We start from the raw sequence: 15384 nt of genomic DNA, 5'->3' as shown, positions 1-15384 counted from the left end.
TAGCGCCCCCTCTGGCCACCATGTGGGGAAGACTGAAAGGGCACCACCCCCTGAGAAGGGTGCTGTCGCCACCTGGCGGGAGGAGAAGGCGACAGCAGTGGGGAGTGCAGAGGGGACAGCAGAGGGAAGTGGCCCGTCGCCCTGCTCCTGAGACGGAGCTGACCAGGGGACACACGCGAAGCGGAGGAGGGTGTGCAGAGCAGGAGAGCTGAGAGGGGTCGTGCCGGGGAGTTCGGAGCTGGGACGGGCGGCGGCGGAGTTGGGAGAAAGCACGCATGTGGTCTGCTCCGGCACGGGTCCCCAAGCACGGAGAAGGGAAAATCAAGGCCCCACAGGCCGGCTTGAATCACATGACCGGCTCAGCCCAGAGGGCAATACCGCCTTGCCAGAGGGCCTGCTGTTCCCCGTACAGGGAGTGGAGTAGTCTCGGATCAGACAGACGGCACCACCATGCAGAAAACATCCGGTTTATTAGGATTAGCTGTGGCGTACATGGTTCCTTTGATAGTTCTGAGCTGATCACGAGTCCCCAGTAACGGTACACAGGTAGGGATGCGGCTGAACACAGACAGTAACTGGTAAACTGCTTAGAAAATCACAGGGACCCCAATGGGTTATGTTAGCGATTTGTGAAAGAAAGAAAACGTAGCGTGGGACCTTGCCACGGGTGCGGAGCAGAGCAGGCGGGTTTTTGTGGCCTCCTTCAGTGCTCTCACTGCGAGCCCCCGTGCCCCCCAGAAGCTGGATGGGAGGGCCGGAGACCATCCACCCCCTCCCTGCAAAGGAGCGGCGCCCCCCTCTTCCTGCTTACAGGTGGCATCTCTTCCCAGAAAGACTGTCAGCCATGAAACCCATTTCCATACGGACCGGCGTGACCTCCGAGTTACAGGGGGAAGGTGCTGCATCCACAACAGCGCTGGGGCCTAGTGTCCTGGCTGTCGTCCCGTCGCATCTCCGGAATCCATCTTCCCACCTGCTCGAGGCCGGGACACGTGTGACCCAGCTTCCTTCCCTTCCAGACCCAGCTCTTCGTCGTGGCGAAGGCAGGACTTGGAAGTTCCGAATGTCAGCATGGAGCATGGAGCCGTCAACACTGAGCACGAACTCAGTTCAAGACTCACACAGCTGTCCCAGGACAGGCGGGCACGTGGCACTGGCGTGGCCCCGCGTGGGACTCCAGACACAGCTGGTGTCCAGCTCCCACCCCTGCTCCTATTCAGCAGGTGGGGTGGCCTGTCAATGTCCCCGTCCCCTCCTAGATTGGGAGACACTCCTGCTTCCAAATAATTCTTTGTTCTAATATAGGCGAGTCTTTAACCAGATATGCAAATGTGACTGATTTAGAGCTTTCGTATAATCTCTGTTAGAGCTTTCATATAAATAAACTCATGCATCCAAAAGATTCCCAGTCAAACCACGTGCCTGATATTTAATTTGGGAAATAGCCTGGCCGGCACACGCTTCTCGGAGAGGCCGTGGGGATGGGAGGGCGTGGGGACTTTGTGTGACCCGCGCTATCACAGCTCCGGGCAAGAATTCCAGATCTGGGTTCAGGGGCGTCTCAAGGCTTGGCGGTCTGTGGGGGGAGTTTCTGCTTCTCCGCTGAGCAGCAGAAACACTCACCAGTGGCCCAGCTTGAACAGGCCAGGGCTGACCTTCTCTCTCAGTGCATTTTTTACATTTTTCTCCTTCGAAGAGAAGCCAGAGAAGGAAGACAGGGCAATGAAAGCCTCCCTCCTTGGGAATGTGGGCCCTGTCCGTGCCCTTCCCCCACCGGAGGGGCAGGAGAGCACAAACCCCGGTCTCCGGGCAAGCATGACTTTCAGCTGGGGGTTGGGGTCTGCCCACCGGAGGAGGGTGCCGTGCTCTTGGCTACGCCGTGGTGGGGTCAGGGTCCCCCGGACGGAGAGCGCGACGGATGCCCCACTCCGGACATCCAGACCAAGCCTCAGAAGAACAGGGGGTGAAAGGCAGCGGTTCCCACTGCCGAAGGAAGAGGGGTGGGAGCCCCAACTCCCACTCTCCAAAGTCAGAGGGCCTGGCAGGGGAGCGGCCGCCTCGTCTGGGGCCTTGGGGCCCCCGGATTGTACCCTGCGGCCGAGTGGGTGCCCCCCAATGGTTCCACCCCCACCCGGGGTCCTGGTTGACGAAGAGCCTCATGAGGTAACAGCAGTCCCGCTTGAAAGTGAAAGTACTCTGCAGTTGGCGGTGATCCCCGTTTATTGCTGGCGCTGAGTGAGGGCCACGGGCGGGCCTTCGGGGGTCGGCACCTGAGAAAGGCAGGTCAGGCGCTGCTGGGCCCTCTGCTGGGAAAGGTCGCCCGGGGCCAGCCTCGCTGTGGCCTCCGGGGCCTGCAGTCCTGGGCAGGGCCACCGAGTCGGGACTCTCTCGTTCTGCCACCAGAGGTGGCTGTGCCGCCAGCACCGAGGCTCCCAGGGCGGCTGTGGGCCCGGACCAGGGATGGGCCCGTAACCGACCACTGCTGGCGCTCCAGGGCCCCGCTTTCCGGGGGTTGCACCTTAGCGCCTTAACCAGGGCCCTCCTGCCAGCCTGTCCCCCTCCTGTGCGGGGGCATCAGGCTCCCATAGCTTCAAGCCCCCCTCGGTCCCACCCACCCACCCACCCAAAGAGTCTCTGCTTTAGAATATACAGTATATATTAGATGTTTCATCTTGAATACACTCCCTCTCTGAGTGTCAGGTCAAATTAGTCACGTGAGGGAAGGCGGCCTCCGAATATGTAAAGCACTCAGCGGGCGCCTGCCAGGCTCCCTGGCAGGAAGGAAGGGATTCCTGACCACGTTCTCTTTCCAGGCCAAGCCTCCTCCCATCCCAAAGCCCAGCTCCAGGCTGATGAGGACCTGACATGGGTCATGGGTGGCTCCTCATGTCAAGGAAGTCCTGGGCATTGTCTGGGCCTCGGGGGGCACGTGAGACTGCCCAGGGGAGGTGACGCCTGCCACCTTGTCCCACGGCCAGAGAAAGGCCACAGAGCGAGGCCAGCTGGGGAGGGTCTTGGGGTGGGGGCTGGAGGGGAGGGCAGGAGGGGAGACTCCTCTGATTATTGCGGTCAGGTGTCCGGGGAACACCAGGGATTCCTGGGAACCTTGTGGGGGCTGGGAGAGGCAGGGCAGAGGCTCCGCTTGGTTTTAAGGGCATTTGAGCACATTTTCTCCCTGGGAAACTTGCCTGTGGCCCTTCTCGGTGCATGAAGTGTCTATCCCTTAATGTAGATCCAGTGACAGACAGCCTGATATATGACAAGGATGTCTTGTTTTAAAGTAAATTGTGCCAGGGATCCCTCCGATTTGTGATCCCCACCCCTGCCCCCTGCAAGCCACATCTGACAAGCCAGCTTCTGCCCTTCCTCTGCCCACTTCCCCGACCCACCGGCTGTGGGCAGGTCACGCAGCCAGTTCGCTCAGAGCGGGGACCGCTTTCCCGCGGCTGCTGTCCTTTGGGAGACCCACATGTTTATTTCGTGGAAGACGGAGTTGGTTACTTCTGGAAGCTCTTTGTGGAGAACGTGGTAGGCACCTTCGTAAATCTGCAATTGGGAGAGACAGGAAGTCAGGGCCACAGGAAGGGACAGGTACAGGCAGGGAGGAGCCAGCGGGTGCTCCGGGCTCTCTCCCCATGCACCGAGGACTCCCCTCTTTATGCTGTTGTTGTCTTTCGATCAGAGGACAGCTCAAATAAATTAAAATGTCCCAACGTGTTCTAGGGGCGCCTGGGTGGCTCAGTTGGTTGAGCGTCCGCCTTCGGCTTAGGTCATGATCTCGTGGTTTGTGGGTTCAAGCCCCGCGTCGGGCTCTGTGCTGACAGCCCAGAGCCTGGAGCCCATTTCAGATTCTGTGTCTCCCTCTCTCTCTGTACCCCTCCCCCCTCACACTCGGTCTCTCTCTCCTTCAAAAATAAAAAAACATTAAAAAAAATTAAAAAAAATAAAATGTCCCAACATGTTCTAGCATGCCTTTCCTTACGCACACCCTCCCTTGACTCTACTTCTCTCTCTAGCTATGGACCCGTCTGGGCCTCCACCTCGAAAGGGTGAGTTCCACTCACTGTCTACACATCCTTGCCTTCCGTCTGGTGCTCAGCGTATTCCAACCTGACTTTCACTCCCACCAGCCCTCAGCGTGTGTTCTTGGCACCCCCTCCCATGACCTTCCCCTCGCAGTAGCCAGGAAACACTTTTTGCTCTCGTGTGATCTGACTTCTCAGCTCATTCAAAAGTTGACCAGTGTGAACTCTCTAGAAACACTCTCCTCTTGTGGTTTGCACGGCTTTCTGCCCTCATGGTCTTCTTCCTGTCTTGCCACCAGCCCCTTCTCAGTCTAGGCTGTACCCACGGCCCTGCTGACCTTTGCATGCTGGCAGGGCCCATGGGAGTGGCCGTGGGTCTCCTTGTCCTTCCCTGGAGTAACCCTGTCCGGTCTCGTGGTTTTAAAACCACTCCTGTGCTGGTGACTCAGGAATTAAATCTCCAGCCAGATCTCTCTCTGAACTCTAGATGTGTATATCTGACTGCCTATTTGTACGACTGCCAATAGGCATCTCCAAATTTATTTATTTATTTTTTTAACCGTGGTAAAAAAAAAAAATCACATAAAATTTACCACCTTCATCATTTTTAAGTGTACAGCTCAGGAGTGTTAAGTATTTTCACACGGTTGTGCAACAGATCTCTAGAACTTCTTCACCTTGCGAAACTGAAACTCCCGTTAAATTCCCTCTCCTCCTTCCCCCGGCTCTGGGCAACCACCATTCTACTTTCTATTTCTACGGTTTTTGACTCCTTTAGATGCTTCACGCAAGTGGAACCATACGGTGTTTCTGCTTCTGCAATTGGCTAATTTCACTGAGCATAATGTCCCCAAGGTTCATCACGTTGTAGCATGAGTCAGAACTGCCTTCCTTTTTAAGGCTGAATAATATTCCATCACTGGTCTAGACCACATTTGATGTATCCACTCATCCATCGATGGATGTCTGGGTTGCTTCTACTGCTTGGCTGTGGTGAAGAATGCCCCCATGAGCACGGGTGGTGAGCACCTTTTGGAGACCCTGCTTTCCTTTCTTTTTCTGAATTTTTTTTAAATTTTTTTTTCAACGTTTATTTATTTTTGGGACAGAGAGAGACAGAGCATGAACGGGGGAGGGGCAGAGAGAGAGGGAGACACAGAATCGGAAACAGGCTCCAGGCTCCGAGCCATCAGCCCAGAACCTGACGCGGGGCTCGAACTCACGGGCTGCGAGATCGTGACCTGGCTGAAGTCGGACGCTTAACCAACTGCGCCACCCAGGCGCCCCTCTTTTTCTGAATTTCTAACAGGACCCTCTAACAGGTGGCTCAAAATGGAATTCTGGATATTCCCCACACCTCTGTCCCAGTGTCTCACAACTGGGAGCCGCGTCTCCTCCCTGGTGCAAGCCCACAGCCCAGGGCTTGCCCTGCTCCCTCCCAGCCTGTCTCTGGCCTCCAGTCTTGCCTCCACGTGGCAGCTGTGAGGACTCCTGGAGAACTGAAATCAGCACATGTCACTCTCCAGCTCCAATGCTCAGGTGAATCTTCATGCAACCCAGAGAAAAAGTCCCGACTCTGGGTACGCGGGCCACCACTCCCTTGCTCGGCTCACACCGCCCCCTGCTGGCTGCTTGCACACAGCCCGATCTTTCCAACCTGGGGTCTTGGTGTGCTGTCCCTCGTTCTAGAACATTCTTCCACCACTCTCCCTGTGCGCCCCATCTGAAGCAGGGGCTTCACCGTCCCTCTGGTCGGCCAGCCCACCCCTGGCACCGACCCCCTGCATCATCATCCTGGTCGCATTTCTGCTTAGTGCTCATCTGGCTAGGACGGGGGCCACATGGGAGTCGGACTCTGCCTGTCTGGACCCCGGGCCTGGCACAGAGTAAGTGCCCAATGAGTATGTGAATTAAAGAAGACACGGATGAGAGGGGGGTGAATGCATAACTGAGTGGTCTTCTTGGGGCTGGGGTGTGCCACACGGGAGGCTCCCACCCAGGCTGCCAGGTCCACCAGAGTTTTCATGCCTCTGGCACTAACACAGCCAGCTTTCCTCTCCCCGCTCTCCTTCTTGTTCTTCATCCACAAGTCTGCATCTGGTGTTTGGTGTGGGCCGGGGTCTGCTCTTCGTACTGCTGCAGGGGAGCACTTGATGGTTGGCAGGGATGGAAGCGTCTTTGTGAGCGAGGTGCGGGGTGGAGAGCGGCAGGGGCTCTGTCAGAGGACCTGAGTTCGAATTCCGACTCCGCCACTCATAGGTGTAGACTCTGTGTGACTTTGCCTGCTCTCCTTACACTGAGCAAGAAATGGCCCTGGACGCAGGGCCCCTGCACTCGGTTGCTCAGGCTGTGGTGGCACGGTCAAGGACACGTCTGTTGGGGAATGCGCTGCACCCTAGGGGTGTGTCTGCCTAACAGGCCGCAGAGCGCCACCTTCAGGGTCAACTGTCGCTTGATGGGTATACAGTAGGTGTTCCTCCACCTGGGGCTCTGCCCGGTTCCATCAGGCAAACAAAAGGGGCCCCTCTCAACCCCACAACTACATCTGCCATCTTGAAAGTGCTCTGAGTTAGTCCATTGCAGTCTATCGGGTGTGATGTGCCACGTGGCTACACCACAGGTGCTGTCCCCTCTGCTCTTGAGGGTTCCCTTGCAGACCAGATCCCACCAGGCCCCCTGCACCTTTGCGCCCAGAGCCCCCGGGGGGCGGCAGCCAGGCTGAGGCTGTTGCTGTTGGTGCGTAAGGCCAACATGTAGGGAGGCCAGGCAGAACACACGCCCTTGGCCCTCGGTCGTGGCCAAGCCGAGGGCATTCTCTCGGGAGACCTCTTTCTGCTCCATGCCCGGTTGCGGTTCTCTTCTTGACTGCGACAACTCAGTGCTCTCTCCTTCTTCCTCTCAAGCTCGTTCATGTGAACAATCAGCTCATGGCTTGTGCACTTGCTCAGAATTAATAGATGCATCCCTGGTACTTGTTCCCCCGGGGGGGCCCAAGGGACGCCACCTTCCCTCTGTCTTGGGGACGTGGGGGGCAGCTGCTCACCTTGAGTGTCTTGTCCTGGCTCTTGGAGGACTCCATGACCAGGTAGGCCCCTTTGCTGTCACAAAGGCGGTCGGCAGAGCCCTGGAGCAGCAGGAAGGGCAAGGTCAGCTTGGGGAGGGCCCGCTCCACCCGCGTGACGGCATTGAGCAGCTGGTTGCCGAAGCACACCTTCAGTCCCGCCCGGCAGATGAGGGGGTCCGCATTATAAATGTCGACCTGCAGGAAAGAGAGAGAGAGAGAGAGAGAGAGGGAGAGATCTATGAAATGTTGGGCAGGGGGCTTCCAGTCCAGGGGCCCGGACCTGTTTCCTGGAGCTTTCCTCCTGCTCTGGCCTGAACGGCTGATTCGGGTCACGTCCGCTCCTCTGGGCTGTGGGTGCCGAGCGAGAGCCAGGAGCAGGGCCAGCCCTTCCAGAAGGCCGACCTGCACTACTTTTGGCCCCCCTCCTTCCAGGCTCCGCTGCATGCCGCACTCATACCCGTGCCCATGGACAGTTTCAAGCATTGATTTGTCACCAAAAAGATGTAAGCAGCATCATATCGTTTGCTTTGATGATTTCAGTCAGGAGTAGCTCTGAAGAGGTTTTGGCGTTGATCTGCGTGGATTCTGTTTTCTCTAAGTCTGTCCACCTGGAATTCTGTCTGCCTGGTGGGCGTGGGTGAGGAGCACACGCTGAGTGCGGGGTTAGAAGGGGCTCTGCTGGAAGGCCTGGGGCTGCTGTGAGGGGTGCCGAAGGCCCTTGGCAGGGCACTGCCCCCTCACCTTCGGGAGAAGCAAGGCCCGGGGCAGGTCTGGGCCGCAGAGGTCACCCGCCACCCTGACAAGGAGCCTGTCACCACACCTGCACCCTCAGCCGTATCTGCCCCTTCACGGGATGTGCCTAGAGGCGGGTCTGACATGGAGGTCCACCCAGCCGTTGGTGGGGCTGCCCTGGCACCCTGTCCTGCTCTCCCTACCTTCTGGCTGGACTCCTCTGCCTCTGAGGGTGCCTGCTCACTCTGGCCCGAGGTGGGGCATCTGCCCCACAGAATCTGGGTAACAAGTTTCTAGAACTCTCTGAGGCCCATATGGGAAGGTGTGAGACCACAACGCCCCTCGGCTCAGTTTCCTCATCCTTGCCAGTGGGTACTTAGCCAGTTGGAGAAGTGCCCTGTGGTGTCAGGACTGGGTGAGGGAGCAGAGAAGCCACAGGGATGAAGCTTCCGGGAAGAGATGCTCGCGAGGCCACCAGAGAATCCACTGTGCTCTAACTCTGACCCTCCAGGTGTGGGGGCTACATCTCCCCTTCTTCACCACCCCCTACAGGGCCTCCACCAGAATCCTGGATCCGGGCCAAGAAGGGACAGGCTGTCTTGGGTCGCCCCTGCCATCCCTGGAGTGATCCCATGCTGGGGACTGAGCATGGCACACCAGACCATTTGTGAAAAGCCACGCGAGATGGATTAACCACTTCCTGCAGCTGAGCTGGTGTTGACTCCTGCAGGGCCAGGCCATCTGCTTGGGGGCTGAGAGGATGAGAGACTGGCCAGGACAGGGCACAGGCAGTTTCTGGCTTGACCGCATGGCCACAGCGGGAGAGCATTCGGGGTCTGCATGGAGGCGTGTTTGGGGAGAGGGCTGTGGGGCCCCCCAGAGAGGCCTGGGCTTAAAGTCTGTCGTAAACTGATGCCAACAAATACAAAGGCAACTGCAGCACCTCTGACCGGACACATACTTTGTGCTCAGCGTGGGGCCGGGGTGTCACGAGCAGGATCTCGTTTGGGAAAAAGAAATGAGGGTAGCCAACATTCATTCCTGAACTCTCCTGCGAGTTTGGCCCTGAGCGTTCAACCCATTCAACCTTCATGAGCTTCGTAAACACACTGCATGAGGAATGGCTCTCATTACCCCTGTTTTGCAGAGGAGGTGGCTGTCACGAGTTACCCAATTCCTGTTTTCCCCTATAGAGCCCTGGATGCGCAGTTTGGAACACTACCACCCAGAATAAAGACTACATTTCCCAGCCTCCCTTGTAGCCTTGTAGGGAGGGAGTGTGCACTTTCTGGTCAAGGAAAGGTTTATCCTACCCTTGCCCCTCCCACCTGCCAGGGCAGACACGGGTGGAGTACAGAGACAGGTGATGCCACAGGGACAAGGGCTGCCCCTTGGAAAGAGAGAGAAAAAATGGATGCCGTTAGCCCTGAGAAGTCACTGTGCAGGGAAACAAGCCTCTCTCCTGTTAACCCTGTTGTTGTGGTCTGGTCTGGGCAGGCTGGCGGGTCCCGGGCTGACAGCACTCCATTCCACGCTGCCAGGGCCCCAGTTGTGTCCCTGCGAGAGTACAGGGCCCGAGCCCGTTAGACCACCCCCTTCCTGAAGCGGCTTGACACTTTGCCCTGCTGACCCAGATCACCCTGGGCACGTGAAGGCCCTTGAGGAGTTTGCTCCTGGGTGTAATTGCTCTGACAATCAAGTGGCTTCCTGCTCTTGGCTCTTGGTTTCCTTTTTCCACGTCTGGATCACGTAGGCCCTGTTTACACAATGATCTATTACGGGCCTGGGGAAGGACACACCAGATGTGTTGGGGAAAGGGCAGGCCCTGGTATAAACCATGGCCAGGGTGGAAGGCGAGTGGCAGAGGGGAACTGGGACCAAGAAGGAAGAGGAGGGCCATGTGGAAAGCTGAGGCTCAGAGGGCCCAACCCTGCCTCCAAGTAACCATTCTGGCCCAGTCATGGCAGCCTTTGTTTTCTGAGAGCTTGAGATCTAAATCTGCCCAAAGCTTAAGATCTAAATCTGCCCAAAGTCCTCCTTTGGGGGTAGCAATGTGTCCTATCATCCCCAGGAAGGAATGGACAGGGCTCTCCCTCCTCGGCCGGGTCCGAGCCCGGAGCACAGGTCTGCAGAACTAGCCCATTCAAAACCGGAGACCACAAGGTCAGTCCCAAAAGATGTATGATTCCATTTCCACGACGTTCTCGAAATGACAAAAATGAGAGAACGGATTAGTGGTTCGGGAGGGATGAGGTGGGAGGAGGGGACGTGGAGGGATTCTGGGGCTCGACTGTATCAGTGTCAGTATGCTGGTTGAGTTACTGTCCTACAGATTTGCAAGATGTCATCACTGGGGGAACTGAGGAAGGGTACATGGGATCCCTCTGTATTATCTGTCACAAGTCTGTGTGAATCACAGTTATCTTCAAATAAAAAGTCTGATTAAAAATACATAACAAAGATCCAGTCTTTGGTACTATCTCTCACGCCCAGCTCCCTCCATTTGTTGGACCACAGCTGGTCCTGCCAGTGGAGGACAGTGTCCGCTGGGGACCTACCAGCCAGAAGCTGTGGATCTGAGTCCAAGTGACTGAATTTTTGTTCCAGATGACTGACTTCTGGGGACACCTCCACTCGCTGAGACTTGAAGTCCTTCTTCTTGGTTGGGGTAGTTGACTGACCAATATAAGAAAGACCAGAGGAGTGAGGGCCACTCAGCCCTGATGTCTCCTACCTGTGTGATCTTGGGCGAGGCCCTTTTCCTTCCTGGGCTTCAGTTTCCCCACAGGGAGGACCTTGAAATTCCTTTTGGGTTGTAAGTTTCATAAGCTGTGAATATGTTCCTGGCCTCCTGTGTGTGTTTTAGCAATCATCAAGTACTTCACGGTTTTCTGAGGCTCTCAGGGCCATCAGCAAGGTTGAACTGGACAGCCAGGAACATGCCAACTGGGGCTCCTGACTTCCGCACAAGGTCTCTCTGTGGGAAGAGACTTTGCCCCAAAGCACAGTAAATATAGCTGCAATCCACAGCTGGGAGTTTTCTTGAACCTTTGGTTGAGCAAAATCTAGGCCCCACCCCACCAGTCAAAGCTCTTGACCTATTTTTTTGAAAATCTGTTCTGTGATGGAATGCAAAATTACATTTTTAATTAGAATAATACTAAAAATAACTAACACACGGAGCCCTTAACTCTGTACCGGGTGCTACATGAAGTGCTTTACTTGTATTTGCTCATCGAAACTTCTCAGGAAGGCTCTGTAGGGACTGGTATTATTCTTCTATCTGTGAGGAGCCTGAAGCTCAGAGAGGCTGTGTGACTCACCCAAAGTTACACAGTAATTAAGGGGCGGAGCCAGGATAAGAAGGTAGGCAGGTGGGCTCCACATTAGCATTCTGAACCACTCATCAGGCTATGCTACCTGTCTAGAGAAGAGAAAGTAAAGGTGGGTCTTGTGCACTTAGATGGCCAGGAGCTGTGGAGGTGGCCCTTCCAGAAAAGAAAGGGCTGGATCCCTGGCGAGGACCAGAAACGTCTGGGCCTGACAGATAACGAGGTGATCCTTCGCGGACTGCCAAAGGGCAAGGGGGTACCCTCTGGGCACAGACACACAGGTGTCATTCCACGTGACAGACACATACAGCCCAGCGGGCCTCCTCTCCTGACGCTTCCCCTCAGGTACCTACAGATGTGTCTACAGCTGGAGCTTTTTCACCCTCTTTCCCTCGAATCCCTTTCTTTTCCTCTGGAAGCCTCATGCTTCCACCTGAGCTTTAGCCCACCCATCCTGGGACTCCCACCTCCTTCCTCCATTCTTTAGGTCTCTGTTAATCCATCCATTTCCTTCACAGGAAAATCAGCTCACCTTCTCTGGCATACTGGAGAGACAGTGCATAGCAACTCTGCCCAAAGGATTGCTATGAAACTGTGGGGACCCTAAAACGAACCGGCAGGCCTTTGCAGAGACAATCTCTTCATTTCCCACCTTTGCCTTGAATGGCAGGAGATGCAATTTGTTGTGGAGAGAGTTGGATGAGGGAAAATCCTGTCCCACGCATGTTGGCTTCCATCTCCTGTCTCAAGTGTTTTCCCAGCCGGATGCTCTTTGTCTCCTTGAGGGTCTGTTCTGCTTTCGGGCCTCAGGTCAGGCCTCACTCCATCAGGCTCCCCAGGCTCTCAAGCTAGGGGCCCTCCACCAGCCCCACGCGCACTGGGGTCTGCAGTCCGGTGTTCGTGCGCCTGGCTCGGCAGTCAAGCATCAGCCCTTGGGGCCGGCCCTGGGAGGCCCTTGGTAGACACTGGATGGATGGATGGATGGATGAGTGAGCCTTCCTCTAACCCAGTCTGAGAAGCAGCACTCAGGCTCTGGGGGTCTGGTGCACACTGGGCGGCAGCTGGGAAACTCCGCAGCAGGCTCGCTGGCCCACAGCTGGCAGAGGGGCTGTTCACAGCTGGAATGACACCAGGCTCAGAGGCTTCATGTCACAAAGAAGGGCTGGGCACCGGAGAGGAGCGCCCCCCGCCCCCAACGAAGGCCAGCTCTCATGAGTGCCAGGTTCATGGGATATCCTCAGGGCGAATGAGAACTCAGCATAGGAATCGGCCTGAACCGAAGACATGGCCCGCTGAAAGCAGGCTTGCCTGGTGCGGCCAATGCAAGCTCCCCTCTCCGTGCGCCCTCTCTTGTTGAGCCTTGTCCAGCTGTCCCTGGGGCCTGGATGCCTGTAGAGTCTCTCCTCTCTTCCCACACTCAGCTCACTGCCCCTTGCTCTGGGAGGCCTCCCTCCCTGGGGGCACTGTGAGCCATCACTGTTCCTGTCCTTCCTCCGGGCAGGCATCCTCTGTACCTACAGCCTGGGGCTGCCCCTGACATTTCCAGTTTCCAGAATCCCCCTTCCCATGCCCCTCTTCTTGTCTGCTGGCAAACCCTGGGCCCCTCTTCAGGGCCAGTTCACATGTTTCCTCCCACTGACAGGCGCCCAGGCACTGTTGGGGAACCTGGCACTTCCCTCCAGGGCTCCTGTATCTTTGACACAACTTTTGCTGATGTGATAACAACAGCTCCCATCGGCATGGTGTCTACACGGCACCAGGCTGCGGCCAAACCCACCCCCCTGCCACCCCGCTCCAAGATGGATCAGTGGCACCGTGTGGTTTCCAAGGTGGTGTTGTGGCACAAAGGAGGAGACAGAGTCGGGGATCTGGGTCTGGACTCTTCCCACCGAGCCTGCTGCCTGCCTCTTTGTCCTCCAGAACCACCTTTCTGCCCTGTGGCCGTGACCCCAGAAGACAGGGTGGCTCATCAGGTATTTCCGGGCCTGGCCCGAAGCGGGGCTTCCATGAAATCCTGTTGGTGTAACGTGCCACCTGCAGGACGGCAGAGGGGAGATGAGGGTCTTGCCTGATGCGGCACAAAGTCCCCCCAACTCGGCTGACTGAAGATAAGTCAGGAGGCCCGAGTCACTGCTATGGCTGTTGGAGGACGTGCCCAACCTTGGTGGCTGAAATTCTCGAGCCAGACAAGAACCATCAGAAATAAGGCCACTGTGGTTCCATTCTGGATAGACACGGGATGAATCAGGATTAGCCTACATGTATGAGTTACCGCTGAATCAAGAGCGTATGAATTACTGAGCATCACTGAACATTGCAAAAACCCAGCACAAGGTTCTGGGGCTTCCTTCTGGAGGGCCGAGGATCTTCACAATCAGACAGGCAACCCTGCCGGCTCCTTCAGAGTGGAGCTCCCTGAGTTGTGACCCCGAACCCAGACACGGCTCCTGAGTGGTCACCAAAAGAAGGGGAAAAGCGGCCGCTGTACTCTCCACGCAGTCACATTGGCCACAGCCACCTTTTCACAGGCCCAGAGATTGAATACGAAGTGAGAGAAACAAGAAAGAATTACAGGGATCTTACAGGACCACCTCCGTCACGGCGGGTCACAAACAGCAAGATCCCGTCACCACAAGTCTTAAAAAGTTGGTGGCAACTAAGGAAACCAAAATGCAGATTAGATAGAGAATGAAGACAGGGAATTACTGATACTTTTCCAAAGCGTGACGACGGCATGGGGCCATGTGTGAATGTCCTCATTCCGGTTCCTTCCTCTTGGGCAACACACACTGAAGTATTGAGGAGTTTAGGGTCCCGGGTGCCTGCAACTTAACTTTCAAATGGTTCAGCCAAAACAATGTACCTACTTCACCACCCTGGGTTGGGCAATGACTTCTTGAACATGACGCCAGATGCACAGGCAACCAAAGAAAAAAGTAGGGAATTTGGACTACATCAAAATGAAAACCTTTTGTGCATCAAAGAACACTATCAACATAGAAAGGCAACCCACAGAATGGGAGAATATACTTGCAAATCACATACTGACAAACAGTTCATGGCTAGAATATACAAAGAGCTCCCGCGATGCAACAACAATGCCACCCAAAACATCTGATTGAAAAAATGGAAAAAGTAACGTGAATGGACACTTCTCCCAGGAAGATATACAAATGGCCAGTAAATGCATGAAAAGGTGCTCAGCACCACTGGTCATTAGAGAAATGCAAACCCTTTTGGGTGTAAACCCAAAAGTACCAAAAGCAGGGTCTTGAAGAGATAGTTGCACACGCATGTTCACAGCAGTCTCATTCACAACAGCCAAGAGGTAGACGCAGCCTGGGCGTCCGTTGACAGACGGATGCATGAACAAAATGTGGTCTATCCATGCCATGGAATAGCATCCAGCCTTCTAAAGGAAGGAAAGTCTGACACAGGCTGCAACAGGGATGAGCCTTGAGGACACGGGTCAGTGAAATGAGCCGTTTACAAAAGGACAAACACTGTATGATCGCACTCGTATGAGGTCCCTAGAAGAGTCCAATTCATAGTGACAGAAAGGGGGACGCTGGGTGCCAGGGGCTGGAGGCGACGGGGAGCAGAGCGTTATTATTTAGTCGGGACACAGTTTCAGTTTGGGCAGATGAAGAAGCTTTGGAGACGGGTGGCGGGGACGACTGTGCAACACGGTGAGCATGCTTAAGGCCACCAAGCCCTACGTTTAAAAATGGTTAAGATGGTAGGTTTTAAAAAATGAATTACTGGGACCTTATGAAGATAAAAAGCTTCTGTGCAGCAAAGGAAACAACCAACAAAACTAAAAGGCAACCAACGGAATGGGAAAAGACATTTGCAAATGACACATCGGACAAAGGGCTAGTATCCAAAATCTATAAAGAGCTCACCAAACTCCACACCCGAAAAACAAATAACTCAGTGAAGAAATGGGCAGAAAACATGAATAGACACTTCTCTAAAGAAGACATCCGGATGGCCAACAGGCACATAAAAAGATGCTCAACGTCGCTCCTCATCAGGGAAATACAAATCAAAACCACACTCAAGATATCACCTCACGCCAGTCAGAGTGGCCAAAATGAACAAGTCAGGAGATATAGATGTTGGAGAGGATGTGGAGAAACGGGAACCCTCTTGCACTGTTGGTGGGAATGCAAATTGGTGCAGCCACTCTGGAAAACAGTGTGGAGGTTCCTCAAAAAATTAAAAATAG

General features: G+C 55.3%; 1 protein-coding gene across 4 annotated transcripts in view; it reads right to left on the bottom strand.

Annotated features, from left to right (window-relative positions):
- Positions 1–451: 451 nt before the first annotated feature.
- The window catches only part of MGLL (monoglyceride lipase), a 163753-nt gene continuing 148820 nt past the window's right edge, over positions 452–15384 (bottom strand). For all 4 annotated transcript variants that reach the window (XM_047850676.1, XM_047850677.1, XM_047850672.1 and 1 more), the window contains 2 exons: positions 7069–7284; positions 452–3546 (listed from right to left, as the gene is read on the bottom strand). In XM_047850676.1, the coding sequence (XP_047706632.1) occupies positions 3421–3546; positions 7069–7284 (342 nt within the window). In that variant the 3' untranslated portion in view covers positions 452–3420. The remainder of the gene's footprint in view (positions 3547–7068; positions 7285–15384) is intronic.

The sequence above is a fragment of the Prionailurus viverrinus genome, chromosome A2 (genome assembly GCF_022837055.1).
Source record: "Prionailurus viverrinus isolate Anna chromosome A2, UM_Priviv_1.0, whole genome shotgun sequence".
Taxonomy (NCBI): domain Eukaryota; kingdom Metazoa; phylum Chordata; class Mammalia; order Carnivora; family Felidae; genus Prionailurus; species Prionailurus viverrinus.
The sequence above is the reverse complement of the archived record's forward strand: the minus strand, read 5'-3'. Positions and strand labels throughout refer to the sequence as shown.